The following is a 17,489-nucleotide window of genomic DNA, read 5'->3' on the forward strand; positions in this document are numbered from 1 at the left end:
GCTGCATCAAAAGAAGTCCATGTCACACGTTGTGTGTACACACGCACAATTACAGAATATACAAGCACAAAACATTAATAGAACAATATCATCCAACAACTCCCAAAACAAACAACACACATTAGCATGCTGGCACACTTGGTGGCAAACCCTTTTCTTGCCGGGTGGAGTCTTTATCATAGAAGAGATGCAGAATATTTATTGGTTCCAAATCCTATAATCATCCAACAACATGATGTTACCAACAAAGAGTTCATAACTTAAGCTTTAAATTCACTTAACTAAAACAATCATAGAAAATCTTACCATTCTCACTATTTGGCCAAGAAGAGTTTTCTTCGAGTATTACACTCTTCAGCCTTGAGCACCATAATTACAAATATCTCCATCAAGAATGTTTCCATAAATTGAATTACCATAGCTGTGTGGGTCTCCTGCCCTAAAACCTACAAAGGGGAACTTACAAAATACACATTTCATGGGAACAGAGGAGTTACAGACAGTATTACTTTTCTTAGATTGAAAAGATTTAGTGCTTTATGTTGCAAGTCCTAGATACGGGGCACATTGTGACTTATGAGATGTCTAAGAACGCCATTCAAAGACAGTGTATCGCAGGATTTGCCCAAATGATGAAAGTTTGGACTTTGGATCATAGTTTTTGTTATCAACAAAGCTAATTCCTTGTTCCTTAAATACACTAACTATATAAATAACAATTATGAAAAGCATGCTAAATCGGTCCATGAGTGCAGGGAGCACGCAGAGTCCCCCTCTATTTTGCAGCATTCAAGACTATCCCTACATACCATGTTGCTATGTTTGTGACAGATGCTAATGTCCTTTCTGCAGCTCATACAACAGGCACAGCATTCACCTTTTCTTTGCAGAGGCATTAACTCTGAGACTTTCCTGCCACGTCTCTGCATTAAGATAAGTGCAAAGGGCAAAATACATACAGATTGCTACCAGTCAGCGCTGGCTGTATTATAAATCTTTACGGAAAACTATATTTCCAAGTTGTTTTCTAAACTACATTAAAGCATCATAACATGCAGTAAGACAAAATGTATCATATTATAGACTACTAACTACAGGTTAGTAGTACAAATGCATTGTTTTCAAACTTTCGAGCTCTCTACTGATCTCTTTCAAGGATCTTTAAAGTAACTCTACTAATTAGAAGGCAAAAACATATCTACCAGCGTAACAAATACGGCTTTTTTTTTCCTTCTATTTATTTTGAAGAAAGACTTTGATCCTGTTTCCTTGTTTACCTCAGCTGGATAGCCTAAATCCAAAAAAGCATTTGAATCCGTGCTTAACTTTGGACAATTAAATAAATTAACTTTAGATAATTAAATAAATTACTAAGTCATTCCAGAAGCAATGGACAAGCACACAAAGTGACTGGAGTAGGTCTACTCACTTGCTTGTCTGGATCAGCCCTAGAATGTTAAGGTTTTGCAGAACCAAGCTTCTAGGAACACTCAGGATTCCCGTTTGTATCACTCGCCCGCAGGCTCCTCAGGCATGGACTGCACCTATCTGCTATAGTGCCTGCTTGCCACAGTTCCCTGCCAGTGAGGAATACCTTCATACGACTTCAATCTGAGTGCTAAAAAAGTGGGAGTGTTGGATGCGTCAACGTGCAGTTATACTTGCATGATTTCAAAGACTTCAGAACTCATTAGGATGAGGACATATGTTTAAGTAATGAGAAATAACAGCAATTAATAATTTCTTAGCTAATGTATATCTAATTCTGATTTCTGAATAGACTTGGGGCTTTTTTTTTTTTAAATCAGTAGCGTTATAAATCCATGATTCAAATGTTTCAGTGCAATAAATCTTCAAAATTATTCTTACAATGTTAGAATACAAATTTGCCAGAAAGAGGCCTCAGGAATGTTACATGTGATACAATGTCATGAAGAAAATATCACTATGTGCATCTAATTAGATAATACAGTATTTACATACCACAAGGCAGGTAGAATAGACTAAAAAAGGAGGATAAAAATCAAGTTAATTACGAACATTAACACAGTAAGGTTCCTCAATATAGACAGAAAATAGTTGCTTTATCATTAGCAATTTACACATCAATACAGTTTATTAGACATGGGGGGGGGGGGGGGGGGGACGACAACCCACAAGAAAACACAGAAACCTCTGTAACCATAATTTCACCACAATTATTTATTATTAAAATTACAGCAGATTTCCATGAGGCAGTGTGAACACTTCGATGTCATTCACACATGTTTCTCACCACTTTGAATAGAACCTTTGATATTACTTACTTTTGCTGAATTTTTGTTTCCTGTGCAGTGGAGAAGGGATTTGTGGGAGAGAGAGGAACAGAAAAGCTTTAGATCGGCAACTGTTATGATCCATCATTATTTCTAAGGCATTAGAAAAACCTCAAATTAAATCAAAACTTTTAAGAGTTCTAGCTCAAACTGAGGGAGAACAGTAGCTTCTATTTTTATCTTTTTTAGAAATGGCATGGTCACTATCCTCTTCTCAAGTTGAGGAAAACAGGTCAAAATATTATCAAGTCCTCATCCTATTTCCAGCACCATAAGCCTTTTCAACAAGTACATTCTATAAACAGTAACACTCGGAGAAGGAAATCAACAGAACCTAGTTTTCAATCAGTGAAGAAAATCAGTCACTAATCAAACATATCTAATACAGCACAGGTTTGCGCACTGTGTATTTGGGCATATTTCACTTCAGTTTTCTGAGAGAGGAATTCATCTTGAACATCAGCTTTCCAGGTGCATTTGCACTCAGTGTTGTACTGTGGCAGGCAAAGCACTGGTTATGTGTAAAAATTAACTTATCCAGGGAATGTCGGTATTTCAACTATGCCAAATCCATCTCTAAACAAGATCTAGTTTCTTAATAATGCATGAGAAAATTCCTTATAAACACGCTCTCAATTACACAGTTAACCTATGATTGGAGTATGATAGCAGTATAAAGTCTCAATTCATTTAAGTGTTGGATTAACCACAGGTTCTTCTGCTTATCTCAGTCATTGGAGGTCTGTGTCTCCCTCCTTCTTGTGTTTGCAAATTGCTTTGCCCTAGGCAATGTCCAAATTCTCCATAATTTCAAGTCTTTGGAAATACAACTATTATTCATCTTCTGCATGATTTACCATGTCCAATAAAAATTTCGTCTTGAGGATTTAATTAACAAAACAGAGACAATACATCCTTACTATTTGTCACCTTTGTGATACTAATTTCTTCTCTGCCAAGCATTTTCTCCTAGATATATAAAATAATTTAATTTAATTAAAAAAAACCTCACAGGATAAAAGAACAGACAAATGAAAAAAATTGTTTCAGGAATAGTTGTGCTAGAAGAGCAAGACTGTAAAAGAAGAAAAATAGATCAATTGCAACACAGATAAGAACTTCAACCGGGCAGTCAAAGACCTTTTGAGTAACAGAACAAAGAAGCCTCTTGATTCAGTACAGCGTATTCATTTGTCTTCCATAGAAACTGAGCTATCTATCATCAGAACTATTTTATACTTCTATCTGAGTTCAGATAACAAATAAACATTGGATTCTTTTCATTTCATAATATTTGGCTGAAATAAAATCTCGAGGTAAGTCTCATAAGTTTTCCGTTGAAGAGAGAAGTGTTAAAATAATGAAGAATATGTACTATTAGAACAGTGATTTCCTAAGCAGTCCAATTCTTTTGATGGAACACCCCAAAGCACTAGCATTGGATAATTTTTGTCCAGAGCTGTACAAGGGAATCTGCTAGAAAAAATATCAGTGTAGGATGCAGAGAAAATTTCATATTTTCTTGCCTCCTGAGCAACCCATTGAATCTGCACGAATAGCTAAACGTCTGCAGCCAAAACCGAGAATGCACTGTATCCTACTCTCCCTAAACAGAAAAGGACCATCTTCTTCACTGAACTAAGGACCAGCATTCCATGACCAAAAAAGCGTGTGCAGGGTGAGAAGTCATCTGTGTGCAAGAAATTATAGCAAGATTTTTGTCTCATTTAGACTCCTCTTAAAATTGACTTAAATGATTTTTAAGTGATGTGTACTTTATTTGTTCATGCTTCAGATGAGCACAGTCAGACACAGGTCAGATTTGGAGTCAGGATCTATTAAGAGAGCCATTCTGTCTTTCAAGGCAAAACACAAAAGAAAAGTTACTTAGAATTACCAACTACTATATAAACAAATACGTACCCAAACCTTCTGACTCAAACAGGCAGGTATCATCCACCCCTACGTCTCTGCACCAGGATAAGAAATTTGCTGTGTTGTCTCGTGCAAAAAAAGACCCTGAAGGAGCATTGGCTTTGCATGGAATCTTCCTTACTGGTAAGGTCTGAAAAACACAAGTTACCTGTTTAGATAAATGACACCTGCGAGCATAGTAATTAAGTATTCTGAAACCAGTATACAAGTTTTGCATAGATGGATGACTACAGAGCCACCAACATACTTCTTTGTCCATTAAAAAAATTCCAAACAAAGAAGAATGAGAAGTGAATTTAATGGCACAAAGTTGTCAATCACAAAGTTTTTTCAAAACCATCATGACTGGCTATGTGATGTGAAGTTCACAGCTGAATCAGTATTAGCAACTTTTTAGCAATATTAGCAACTACAATTTTGGGATTTAGCATTTGGTCCAGTTCACTGAATTAAAAAAAAAAATAAAATTTATAGAGACAGACTTTAATCCAGGAACTGAACTTTTGCAAAATTAAAGGTGAATTAGTTTCAGATCTATGTTAGGAGGGAATCACAGTGTAAAGCAATAGGTCTTGAGAACTCAAGACCGTAAACACTTCAGAAACACCACTGTCTCTCATTTAACAACACACGTAAGCCCCCTATGCACAACACAGAAATGTAAACTAGTAGCTACAAGATCAAGGTTTAATACAGAGTCAGGCTCTCATTGAACCTGAGTAGTTCCATTTCCACAATTTCGGTATCAGAGGAGCTGCTACCGATATTACTCTGTTTGGTTCAGATACTGATACGCTACAACCACAGCAAGCTTTTTGCTTGTATTGGTACATAGTAATTACTGATACACATACAAATAATACTTGAGCATTTAGTTCTCATTTAAGGTTTCTTTTCCTCAAATGAAAAATAGCCATCATCCATGGCAAAATGAAGAAAGAATGAAACACTGTTACTACGTAACTGTAGAAATCTCTAAATCATGAAGGCATTCAAACCCCATGTTGATTTGAATGTGGAGCTTTTCTATTATGCTGATTTATGAAATATTTGCTTCTGTTCTGGAGTCAGTAGTTATTCAATGGCAAGTGAGCTAAGAGGTAGAAAACTGAAAATGGTGTCTCTACTAGTTCCTAGGTCTATGTCCAAAGTTCCATTTTTAACAGTCCAAAATAAATCTTGGAAATGCAGCGAGGGAATAAAAGACACAGGAGTAGGCTTCCCCTTACAACAGCTGCTGGTAGCATACTAATGTCAGTATTTAAAGACAGTTTAGAAAGAGTTTATGTATTATTTTATATTAGACATATGATAGCAGCAATGTAATTGCAGAATACATCTACATGCACAGAACTACTCACCTCTATATACCTGATAAACCAAATAAACTGCAAATAGAATGGCTACAGGGATAAACCCCATTCTACTTATTCTATCGGTATGTCAGTGGGAGCTTATAAATTGCTTTAGACATATACACATGCTTTATAAATGTTTAGACCTATTCCTCAGATCACCATCTAGCTCTCATTCCCCCACGTTTCTTATTCCAATTGCACTTTTTTACTTTTATTTCCTTGTTTTGCAAAATGATGCTTATGTTTCAAAATATTTAAAAGAAGATATTAATACTTTTCTATTTCTCAGAAAACACTGAGCAGTTTTACATATTAAAAAAAAAAAAAAAAATCCAAGGAAACCCTGTGTCATAGACACCACATCACCTCCTGGACCATCCTGCAATTAGGGAGGGGAAGAAGGAAGAAAGTAGGGAAGGACACATGACTATTCAATAAACCCAGTATAAGTGAAAACCAATGAAACCTGAATTCTTCCAAGGGGCTCTAGATATGGAACAATCTTACAGATCAGAGCACAAAGTTGTTAACCATTGTTTTAATTCCCTCTCCATTCTTCTGGAGGGAAAAAAAGAAAACAAACAAACAAAAGTATTCCATTCCTTACGGACCAGGGTTTTTTTTAAAATAAAATAAATAAAAGCTATTAGCACTAGACACATTTCTAGACTAGCACCCTTTTCCCATCACACTAATTTCTTCAAAGAAACACTGAGTATCTGTACCCTGAGGCAACTTCTCATTATACTCTACAGACTGCTTCACAGGTTGAATTTCCCCTTGTGACTTACAGCCTTTAGGAAGAAGTAACGCAGCATTTGCCCACCTCTGCCCTCCCTACATACTTTCTCAGAAGATTTTAATTGGACAAGTCTAATAGTCTTAAAAAAGCACCCACTTCTGTTAAAAGGAGTCACACAAAATTCTCTGGCAGCCTGCTGGAGGAAGGTCAACCAGTCCAGTCTGCATTCAGAGAAAAGCTGTCAAAACAAGGCTTTTGTTTCATGATTTTCTACTAAACGGCAGCATGAAGCAAGATGGGAAACAGGCAGGGAGCAGCAAGGGTTGGGCTGCTCCATGAGGGAAGATAAGCCAGCAGCCAAGGGTGACGCCAGCACAAGCGGTGGCAGCCCTCACCGGTGGCAGTGCCATCCCACAGCACCTGAGGACAGCAGCGCCAGGGACATAACAGCTTTAGCTGTCTGCCCTGTGACAAAATAAGGTGACAAGTCAGGTCTAGTGTCTGCCCAGGAAGACGAGTCAGAAACAGCAGGACACAAGGCTGGAGGCAAAGCTACAGCAGAGGCTGAGGCTCCAGCCGCGAAGCCCAGCCATAGGAAGCAAGGCTGGAGGTGGTCTGTCCACAACGTGGCTCAGGCAAGAAGCCGGGCCGAGGCCAAAGGGGGCTCCTGGGCCATGGGCGGAGAGTGCAGGTTGGGGTCCCAGGTGAGGCTGGTCATGACTATTAACGTACTTTGGTTCCCTCAGATCCTGACAGCAGCTATTTTGGTCTTTAGTATTTCAGTGGAATCAATCTCTTCAGAAATACATAGCTAGTTTATAATCAACTCTAACTTGTTGGTAGATTCAAAGAGGTGCCGTTTCATAGCACTGTACCTTAATATGATTACATAAAACATCCACTGTACAGACAACATACTTGATCATATTCTCACAGAACCAAATTACCAGCAGCTATAAATTGCTTTAACACCATTAAAATCAAATGGAATTAAATTCTTTTCCCATATCTCTGTTTAGACCAGAGTATCTGCAGGGATACATAGATGTTGAACCAACTGAGTTAACAGGTCAACATAAGGAAACCAAACAAATTACATCTGACAAAACTATACTCTTTAGAATTTTTGAATGACTATGTCCGATTTAAAGCACAAATCCTGGGTGACCTTATAACGGATTAGCAGCACTGTGACAGGAACAAGATGACAGAAGCCAGCTCCAGTATTCCCGGCACTTGCAGAATTGTGCATAAGCTACTTCAGAGGCCATGAAAAGGAGATAAAGCTACAGTTAATTTTCATTTGCAAGCAGACCCGCAGTGTCAAAGCATGTCATCTCCTAGTTCCCTCCTCAGCTATCCTCTCTGGATTTTCCACAGTGCCTGGATGTTACTTTGCTCTCAGGCTCTCCTTTGCAGAAAACTAGAGAGTCTTCTCCAAGACAAAAACTGTTTATAAGCCCAGGAACAGCTCAGAAGGGCATTACAAGGGAAATCATACCAGGTTTCTGTCCTTCCACTCAGTTCTCCAATTTCAGCTCAGCTGATTCTGTGCCTTTAAACTACTTTGTCCTGCCACATCCCCTGATAACCAGCCTGTATTCTTTCATGTCATACTAAGGGTATTAAACGCTGTTCTGGAAGGCGGTGATAAAGCCTTCATATTATTTCAGGAAATTTGAACTAGGAAAAAACCCCACCAAAAAAAAGAAATATCGTGCTATATGGGTGGTGGCTGCCACCTGGCAGTCAGAGGAGACCTGGGCCCAGCGTGGGCACAACCACTCTGCTCTACTCGGTCCTGAGCCCACAGGGTATGAGCAAGGCTGCAGCACTGGTCCTGGAGACCAGGACCTGCTCCTTGGCACAGATGCCCTCCACAGTGCAAAAGCAGCCAGAAGCGAGGAGATAGACAGGAGAACCTACACTGGCTTTCTTCTAAGGGGCTGTTGGGAAGGCATTGCAATGCCTGGCAGGAACGCAGAAAACACTAGTTTTCCCCCGGGTCACTGCTGCTCCCCAGTACTAACAACACAGGAATAAATCTGGTTCTAAATATTTTGTGTCTTCTGATTTAGGTAGATCGTAATGACTGAATATAGAAATGCTTTCAAGAAAAGCAATTCAGAACAGATGGTTTATGTGTCAGAAATCTATGCAGTTAGAGTCAGCAAATAAACCATCTAAAGCTTCACGTACATAACAGACTATCCATAAATTACACTTCTATACCTTGACAACTAAGACAGACCTTTAAACACATCAGTCAACCTGGCTTCGCTGTGAAACTTACACATTCACGGAGCTTGCAACATTTCTTTTACGATTATAAAGATTACAGTGTCTTTTAGAAGTACATTCTTGTAGTCACAGCTACTGACAGCAAATAAGAGCAGCCTAGGTACAGAACTACCACACTTAACTGATCAAACTTGTGATATCCTCTAGTTTCACAGTGACAGAAAAAATGTCTGATTAACAGGTGCCCTGAACAACGCAGAAGTGACAAACACCCAAATGTAAAAACAAGGCATGTCCTGGACTACAGATGGAAAAAACCTACATTATTGAAGGAAAAAAATAAAAGCTTTAAGCCATTTTATGGAACAAATACTACATAGATTAGTATCCCTGGCATCGCATGATCTCACTAAAATGTAGCATTCTATATTTCATCCCATTTCCCACAATATTAGGGTCTTGCCGAAGAGAACAGCAAAAAAACCTCCTCTCCATTCAACAATAGCACGATCAGATTTATCACAGAAATCACAGGGAAATACTCATATTTTCTTATCACCTAATAAATTTCCCTGCCACCTTTTAAATAGAAGTCTACTTTTTTAATATTTCCAAAACTATCACTGTAATGTTGAACCTATAACACATGAAAGCTCTTATGTTAAGAAAATTTTCATGCACAAATATTTTTTACTGATTTGTATAAATGGCCTGACTATCTCAAAAGTGCTTTCTAACAGATCATTCTGAAGTAATTAGGTTTCCATATGGCAAAAGTGACTTTTGTTGACATAGTATAGTATAACCGCAGTTGCTTTGAAACAGCAGTGGCCGCAATTACTCCTATCAAATATCACGAAAACAGTTCCCCAGTTACACTCCTTTACAATCTTGTCTTGTTGATGTGCATGCATGTGGTTTAATGCAGGATGTGAAAGTGTGAGTGAAACATATGACGCAATCCTGGAAAAATGCTGTCAGGTTCACTTCTAAACCCAAAAGGGACTCTCTTACACCAATGCTCTGAAATCACATGGAAAAATGTATTTTTTGTACTGTTTTTCCAAAATGAGGGTCCACAAATACATATTAAAAAACCCATTTTTTCCTATAGCAGAATTAAGCCATATTCTGAAGATTCCTAATCATACCCCACTCTTTGAATAGATGATTTCACAACTTTTTGAACTCTCACTCGCACTTGAATAAAAGGAAAAAGATCAGCAATTTTGTTTGTTATGGGAGAGGGTTACTGTTAGCTAGGCACTCACAGGAAAAATTTGCTTTTATCGCCTGATGACCTACATTAACCAAAAAGGGAGGAAAAATTACACTACGGAGACTGCAGTATCTGACTGCAGTGGTGTCTCTCACGTAACTGCTTGGTGTTACGTAAGCATAAACTCATATTGAAATGTGAGTATATCAGCTAGATAGAACATGCATCTATTTCAGAACTTTTTACAATTTTGCCTTTAATGTTGCTACTGGCCACAGAGCTGCTATCTTCCTTCTTAAATTCTTCCCTCATTTTGCTCAGGTATTCTTAGAAAAGCCCTCATTTCCCTTATGAATTAGCTTTATAGGATAAGGAATACAAAAGAGAAGTTCTGCCACAGTCTTCTCTGTAAATACGATTTTTCTCCTTGTCTTTTATTATTTTGTTAAACATAAGCGAACTGAAGTTCATTGCTACAAGAACTTACTCTTATTGAGCTGTCACAATTGCCTTCACCACAGAGTGGCAATACCCCTACCCAGCCATCATTTATTCCGTTGCTATTCTTAATTCTTCAGGAACTCAAACCTAAAATGTCTCAGATCCCATTTATAAATCACAGAAGTGGTGTCCCAGACACTCATTTCAGCAAAGGAAAATTAAGTTTACCTTAGGCTGCTTTGCGGTGCCAAAATTCAGGTTTAGTGAATAGCCATAAAGTATAGACAGGTATGAACTAGACATTAAATAAATGAAACTGTAATATGAAAATAACTACTCCTTGTCCAGGTGGGCCCAGTTTTGTTTTCCCCCTACCCCATTTACTATGGGAGACAATGCTTTCCAAATATAACAACTGGACCAACAATCAAAAGAATGTGCTAAATGCATATGCAAAATGGATAGAAGGAACTCTGAGTATGGAAATACATACATGGAATTTAAAATGAAGCATTTCGCACTGCAAAAAATAAAACCTAAGAAAAAATTATAATCCTCCCCCAGCCCTCCCAAAGCCTCAATAAAAGTTAAAATCCAGGAAAACTTAAAACTACAAAAACTCAGCATGGAAGTTTTGAAGGCTTAGGAGACATCACTAAAAATTGCCAAACTTTTCAACAGACATGGAACCCAACGAACAGCTTCCAGATTAATGAAAAATGACATTGCACTTACAACAAAGAAAGCATACCTAAGCAATTCACTGAACAACTGGAGAAATATTGTCCCTCAGTGAAATACAGCCTTTGCGCTGTCATATTAAGTACTGTAGAGAGATGTCATTTTAGTGGAATAGCATGTTGGATTTCAAGTTTAAAGATCATGTGTTGAACAGATTTTTACCCTATGTAATCACTGCAGAGATCATCAAAAGCCAAAAATCACTCATTATCAACTCCCTAGATTCTAAGAAAGCATTTATGACCACTTTGGAATACCTACCAGATTTATGATATGCCAATAAAAATCATTAACATCATCAAGGCTTTATATTAACATACAGACTACAATGTTAAAATAAATAGGAAACTAAGTGAATGGTTTAGCCATGCTATTAGAATCACAGAATGCTTTGGGTTGGAAGGGACCTTAAAGATCACCGAGTTCCAACCCCCCCTGCCATGGGCACGGACACCTTCCACTAGACCAGGTTGCTCAAAGCCCCATCCAACCTGGCCTTGAACAATTCCAGGGATGGGACATCCACAGCTTCTCTGGGAAACCTGTTCCAGTGCCTCACCACCCTCATAGTAAAGAACTTATTTCCTTATACCCAAGCTAAATCTACCCTCTTTCAGTTTGTAGCCATTACCCCTTGTCCTATCACCATGTGCCTTTGTCAAGAGTCCCTCTCCAGCCTTCCTGGTAGGCCACCTTCAGGTACTGGAAGGCTGGTGTAAGGTCTGCTCGGAGCCTTCTCTTCTCCAGGCTGAACAAGCCCAACTCTCTCAGCCTGTCCTCACAGGAGAGGTGCTCCGGCCCACTGATCATCTTTGTGGCCCTCCTCTGGACCCGTTCCAACAGGTCCATGTCCTACTTCTTCCACGCAGCATTAATTTTAACTTCTTAAGAGCAAGCATAGATGGAGAATAAGCTTAATTTAACAACAGTATAATTTTAAAAGTTAAGATTTTGTTCATGGCTTTGTTCTTCTAAGTGTTCTGTCCAAGACACAGCTTACTGGTCACACAGCAAAAAATGAAAACATTGGTTATCATTCCAAAAAAGATGGGGTTAATAAATAGTTATGAAAAACTAATTTAACAGAAACACTACAACTTCTATTTCTAGCAGTGTGTCAGAAAGCCAAGGAATACAAGAGATGATTCAATTCCCATACAATGCACCAGACAACTGGGATACCCAGAAGTAAATAATGTCTAAAATTGGCAAGGCAGAAGCTTCATTCACCAGCTTAAGCACATTTGATTATTTGACTAATAATTAATTTAAATGTAGTCAAGAGACATGCCCATTTCGACATATGGAGGCAAAAATCACATTTCCCAGAACAAGTGACATCCAACTAACTGAAAGCAAAAGCCTCAGTAAAATATGACACATGATGAATTTCTGTTAAGATTCAACTGATATTCGGCAACTGAATTACCTGGAAATGTCTGGGAAGAGAAACTAAAGGAGGAAACGTGTGGGACATGTTGTGAATGAATCAGAAGACCACCTATGAAAGGCTGGCTATTGGAGAGCAGGTGAAGCACAACTAATGGAAGCTGACAACAAAGAGCCCATTTAAACAGATGTCAGACCCTGTTCCTGCCCACTCAATTTGTGTAACTGAGGATGGGATTCAGTCACTATAGTCCAAAATCTTGGGGAGGTCTATAAATTGACTGTCAAAATTTCCAGACATCTAACTGTTTAACATAACTGTGTCTACTGACAAGTTCACTTTTATTAATAGTCTTTCAGAGATCTTGTAGAAGTAACGTACAAACTCCAGGCATGTACGCACCACAAATTAAAAGCCATTACTTCTACTTACCTACAATCTGAGAACGCTAGCAGGCCAAACACAAAAAAAAAAAAAAAAAAAAAAAAAAGAAAAGGAAAAAAAAAAGAAATCAAAGGTGGTTTGTTTTATTTTCTAATGCTGTAATAGCAGTAAAGAGAGAGACTACCATTAAATAACATTAAAGAGAAAAACTACAATCAAAATTAAAAAAATTTTATGAACAGAGAAACTAAGAGACACTAAGGTAAGTCATGGCAAAGACCTCCTTGCAATGTTCCTGAAAACAAACACAAGGGGCAAAGCCTGGGATTCCGTAGTTCATTCCTGTTCAATAAATGCTCTGTACTTTGTCCATAGACCTCCGGTTTTCAGAAACTATGTTTAGATGGGGGTTTTTAAAATTGGCATTTCATAAAAGTTTCTTAGATAATATCTGATTAGAACAGAATGGGGCAATTCTCACAATTGCCCTTTCAGACGATAATTACACTTTATTTTTGACACATGACTGTGAGCTTTTCCCCATCACAACCACAAAAGCCAGAGCTGAATTAACGCAGAGTTAGTTGAAGAAGTTGAAGAATTCTAGTTTCCAAATTTCCATCATTTATATTGTAATTTAATGAGAAAAACAGGAGGATTGCATTTGAGTAAGTTGTTTGTGGCTATTCCATCATCACACAGAAGGACCTGTGAATGTAAATAGCAACTACATGCATAAGCAGCAGTTTTTCCATGAGATATAAACTGCTCAAATCTGAGTGGATTTTCATAGTACCCATTTCAAAAAGCATCTTATTAACCCATGATCATGTCTTATCAAACATTGCATTCTTGAAGGGGATATGATTCTCTCAAAATAAAGTTAAATATGAAAAATATTAAATTTTGGCAAAAACAACTCATTTTAGTCTCAGAAATTTCAAAATCACTTTTTCCCCTTAATCATTCCAGAAGAACCCAAGCTAAGGACAATGCTTAGAAAATTTCAGTCAGAATAGCTGAAGGCCATCAAAACACATTATAGATTCTAAAATCTCATATCAAAAGATGTTTCACTTACAGCGTGGTGTGATAATTTCACTTACAGTGTGGTGTAATATAGTTCAAATAACCAACATATTTCTTTGATCTATAGAATTATAGTAGATAACTTTTCACTGGCAGTCTGCATAGCAAATGTAAGCAGCCATTCAAATTCCTTGATGATTACAATTATAACGCTGGGTACACTGATGTATGACAGTCGTGCCTCTTCCTTTTCCTCCTGCTTTTCTCTCAATGATCAATCTCACACTTGGTGACCTTCTGAAGTGTGAGGCGAGGTGGGGGGGTTCCAAAGATTAGTTCCAAATGGTGCTTTACCTAACATGAGCCAAGTGTCAAGACTGTGATAAAGATCTACGCAGCCTAAAGCAAGACAGAATTTTTTCAGATGCTTTATCTGTTCGCTTTTTGGATTTCCAGATGTTTAACAAAGAATCATTTTTTATACAGATGCTGAAAACATTCAGAAAGAATTTCACATGTAGCTCACTGCAGGTAAGTCTGATTCTCCAAAGCCCTGTATGTTCATTTTTAAGAAAAATAACATCTTTGCCTTTATGATAAAGGATCTGATTTTCTGTGAGTTTTCCAATTAGAAACCACAAGGAAACTGCTAGAGCCCTGGGAATTCTAAGCTGGCGTAGAATTTAAAAATGTCCGTGATTTGAAAAACATGTTGGAATGTTAATCTATACAGCCAAATTTCCAAACCAGCCTTAAATCAGCCTCTACAGTTGCGAACAAAGCTTTACTGTATACTTGAAGCATTTGGGGCCAATTTACGTATACAAGCCCACATGGGAATATATGTCTATTTAAATAAACAAATTAGACATAATTATGATATCTATAAATTGGTGTCTATGCCTGAAAGTGACTCCTGTTTTCTCCTTCTGCGCTGCAGTCATCACTTATGGCTGTATATTCACCATTGCTATTGTTCCAGGAATTTTGGCTCATTATTTTAAGTTCAAGACTCAGTACTGGTAAATGGACCAAAAATTCTGTAGTTCTTGCTTATTCATTATTCCCTAAAAACTACTAAGTTCGACCTAATAATTGCACAATTAAGCTGAAGATAGTTGGTCTAAATTATATTTTCTCAAGCTTTTAAATATATATGCTAATTTCCATTGAAGTCCTTAATCTTACATTTCTGTTCCAGACTATTCCTAATAGTCTAAAGAAAAAGTCCCATAGAAAGATCTGTTACAAAGATTTTTACAGTTCGTTATAAAGACTTAACAAAATAAATAATAGGAGTGTTACAATGCATTTCACACAAAAGGCAAATCCAGCAAATCTAAAAATATATTTTATATATTTCTCTCAGAAAATATGCCATCCCTATTTGCAATACCTGGACTGAAGTAATGGTAAAAATGTTATGAAAACTTCCAGTTTTAATACAAATTTTATGAAGTGTCTAAGTATCAGTATTCCATACAAAAACAACGTTAATTAAAAAAACCTGAGATGTCTTCTAGTTAAGTGATATTATTAGAAATCGAAGTTTGGTTCTCCTCTTGACCTGATTTGCAGTCTGAATCATTAGGGTATTTTCCAAAGCAGGATCTAACAGGCAGTTAACTGCTTAAATCTGCACTGCTTTTTCCGTGACAACTACCTTGAGATGCAAATTCTGATTATTTCTGCAATGTCAAACAGGAGCAGAGGGAGGGGTATGCAGAAGAATCCCTTCCTCAGGTTGACCAACAAGAGCAAGGCCAGTTCACACAGAGATTAAATGGGCTCCAGCCAAACAAGGGAACAACCCATGCTTTCCCAAGGACAAGAAGTATCAGTGGGAAGAACGATCTGGAGAGAGATGTCTCAGCGCTCCTTCCAGGATTGCGTAGCTCGGCCCCGACGCTGGTGCATGGCTTCAAGTGCACCTAAAAGCTTATAAAAAGTTCTTCAATGTATTCACCTGGAAGGTGCCAAGCAGACAACCACAGAATATCCTAAATTTGTTCAGAAATCGTTTATGGTCTAGTGAGAAACAGAACTCTATCCTACCATGCAATCCTCCTGCAAGCAGAAAAGCTTTAGTTGTAAAAGGCATATTTGCTGAGGCATATAGGGTTTGTCCACGTGACCTGTGGCAGGCAAATCTTACAGTATCTGCAAGAAACCTGGTAGCAATCCAGTTGAACATGAGCTCAGCAAGCTATTGACATGTCTGAGAAAGGTACAAGGAATTCTCTAACAGCTTTACAGTCTTGTGGAAATGATTCCTTCCAGATGGATTAGCACTTGTGAGTCATTTCACAAAATTATTCTTTTCCTCTCATATCCATGTCAGTCTGCCACTATAAGATTAATATACAAAAAGACAATGCTCTACTTTTTTTTTTTTCTCCCAAGTAACCAAGGGCCATATCTATACTGTAAATGATTAGAAATTGGTTCCACAAGCTTTTACTGCAGAACAAAAGTCTCCAGAAACTACAAGTGTGCAGACAAGCAACTTGCTGCCCCAGACCACAAAGAATCTGTTCATAGCCTAACCACATTCATGCAATTCTCGACTGGAGTCAGATTTATAGCACAGAGAGCACCTCAACATGGCTCTGCCATGGCTGAGGACTCTTTACGCTGGGCAGAGAGGCTTAAGGCACCAAGCTTACAGAATACTGTATTTGCTGGGAATCCAACCCATCTACAGGACACAGATAAACTTCAGAAACTCAAGCCTACAGTAAAAATAGAACCACCACGTTGATTAGATCAGATTTTCAGCTTGGCCATCCAGGGTCTAAGAGGACTAAGATCCACATGTTTCAAAGGAAGATACTTCAAAGCAGACAAAGATAGAAGAGGCTGTCCAAAGAGAAAATTTATTCTTAGCCCTTTCCATTTGAACTTGAATTACACCTTCAGGCATGAAAATTTATACCCTTTCCAAATTTTAAAAAACTTGAAGTAATTCTTTCTGTTGTACCTATGGATGTTCTCATAGCAATCACACATATCTGATTCTATTTAGGAATCTGTTAGTCTTATTCTTAATTGAGAATACATTGATGAAGTAAGTTCAAAAAGTATTATTATATTTCAGAAAGACGAAATGAAAGGAAATTATAAATTTACTAATTTTCATTGCACAGCACCTCAATCATTTGTCAAGAGGTAGATTTCCTTAGGGCAGGACCTTTCCTATTTGAAGAACAAATACAAAGTTATCTGTTTTGGCCTATTTTTTGCATTTTAGTATCCTGAATAATTTCAATGCACACCCACTTTTTGACAGCTCCAGTAGGGGAAGGTCAAAGAGTTTTGGTGTTGATTTTACAAACTATAACATCTAGCCCAAAGAATTTTTTACTAGCCTCCTCATTTTTAAGACCTCTTCAAAAATACTGTGGTCTTTACTACTTTATTCAGGTTTAGTTAGATCTCAAACCAGCTCCTGAGTCTTTGAATTACGCCAAGCACAGCCTGCCTCCTGTCCACCAGCCATGCTAGCTACCTTGGGAAATTATTAAATATTTTCCTAGTTCTCTTCCTGGTTTGATAATTCATCAGTTTAGGTGAAAATATACTAAGACGACCTATTAAACCCTCTACAATTTGTCAGATATGTATGCTCTTCTGTAAAGAAAAACAACAATTTCACCTTACAGAATCTGTACAAGTGTCTCACCTTGTCCAAGAC

At 37.8% G+C, this 17,489-nt stretch overlaps 1 protein-coding gene across 1 annotated transcript in view; it reads right to left on the bottom strand.

Moving 5' to 3' along the window:
- Nucleotides 1-17,489, bottom strand: part of GAS2 (growth arrest specific 2) — a gene marked incomplete at both ends in the record, with an annotated part of 89,050 nt that overhangs the window by 56,082 nt on the left and 15,479 nt on the right. Inside the window, one exon of the mRNA XM_082317071.1 lies at nt 4,239-4,380. Within this exon, the coding sequence (XP_082173197.1) occupies nt 4,239-4,380 (142 nt within the window). The remainder of the gene's footprint in view (nt 1-4,238; nt 4,381-17,489) is intronic.

Source organism: Platalea leucorodia, assembly GCF_965183815.1.
Source record: "Platalea leucorodia genome assembly, chromosome: 7".
Taxonomy (NCBI): Eukaryota; Metazoa; Chordata; class Aves; order Pelecaniformes; family Threskiornithidae; genus Platalea; species Platalea leucorodia.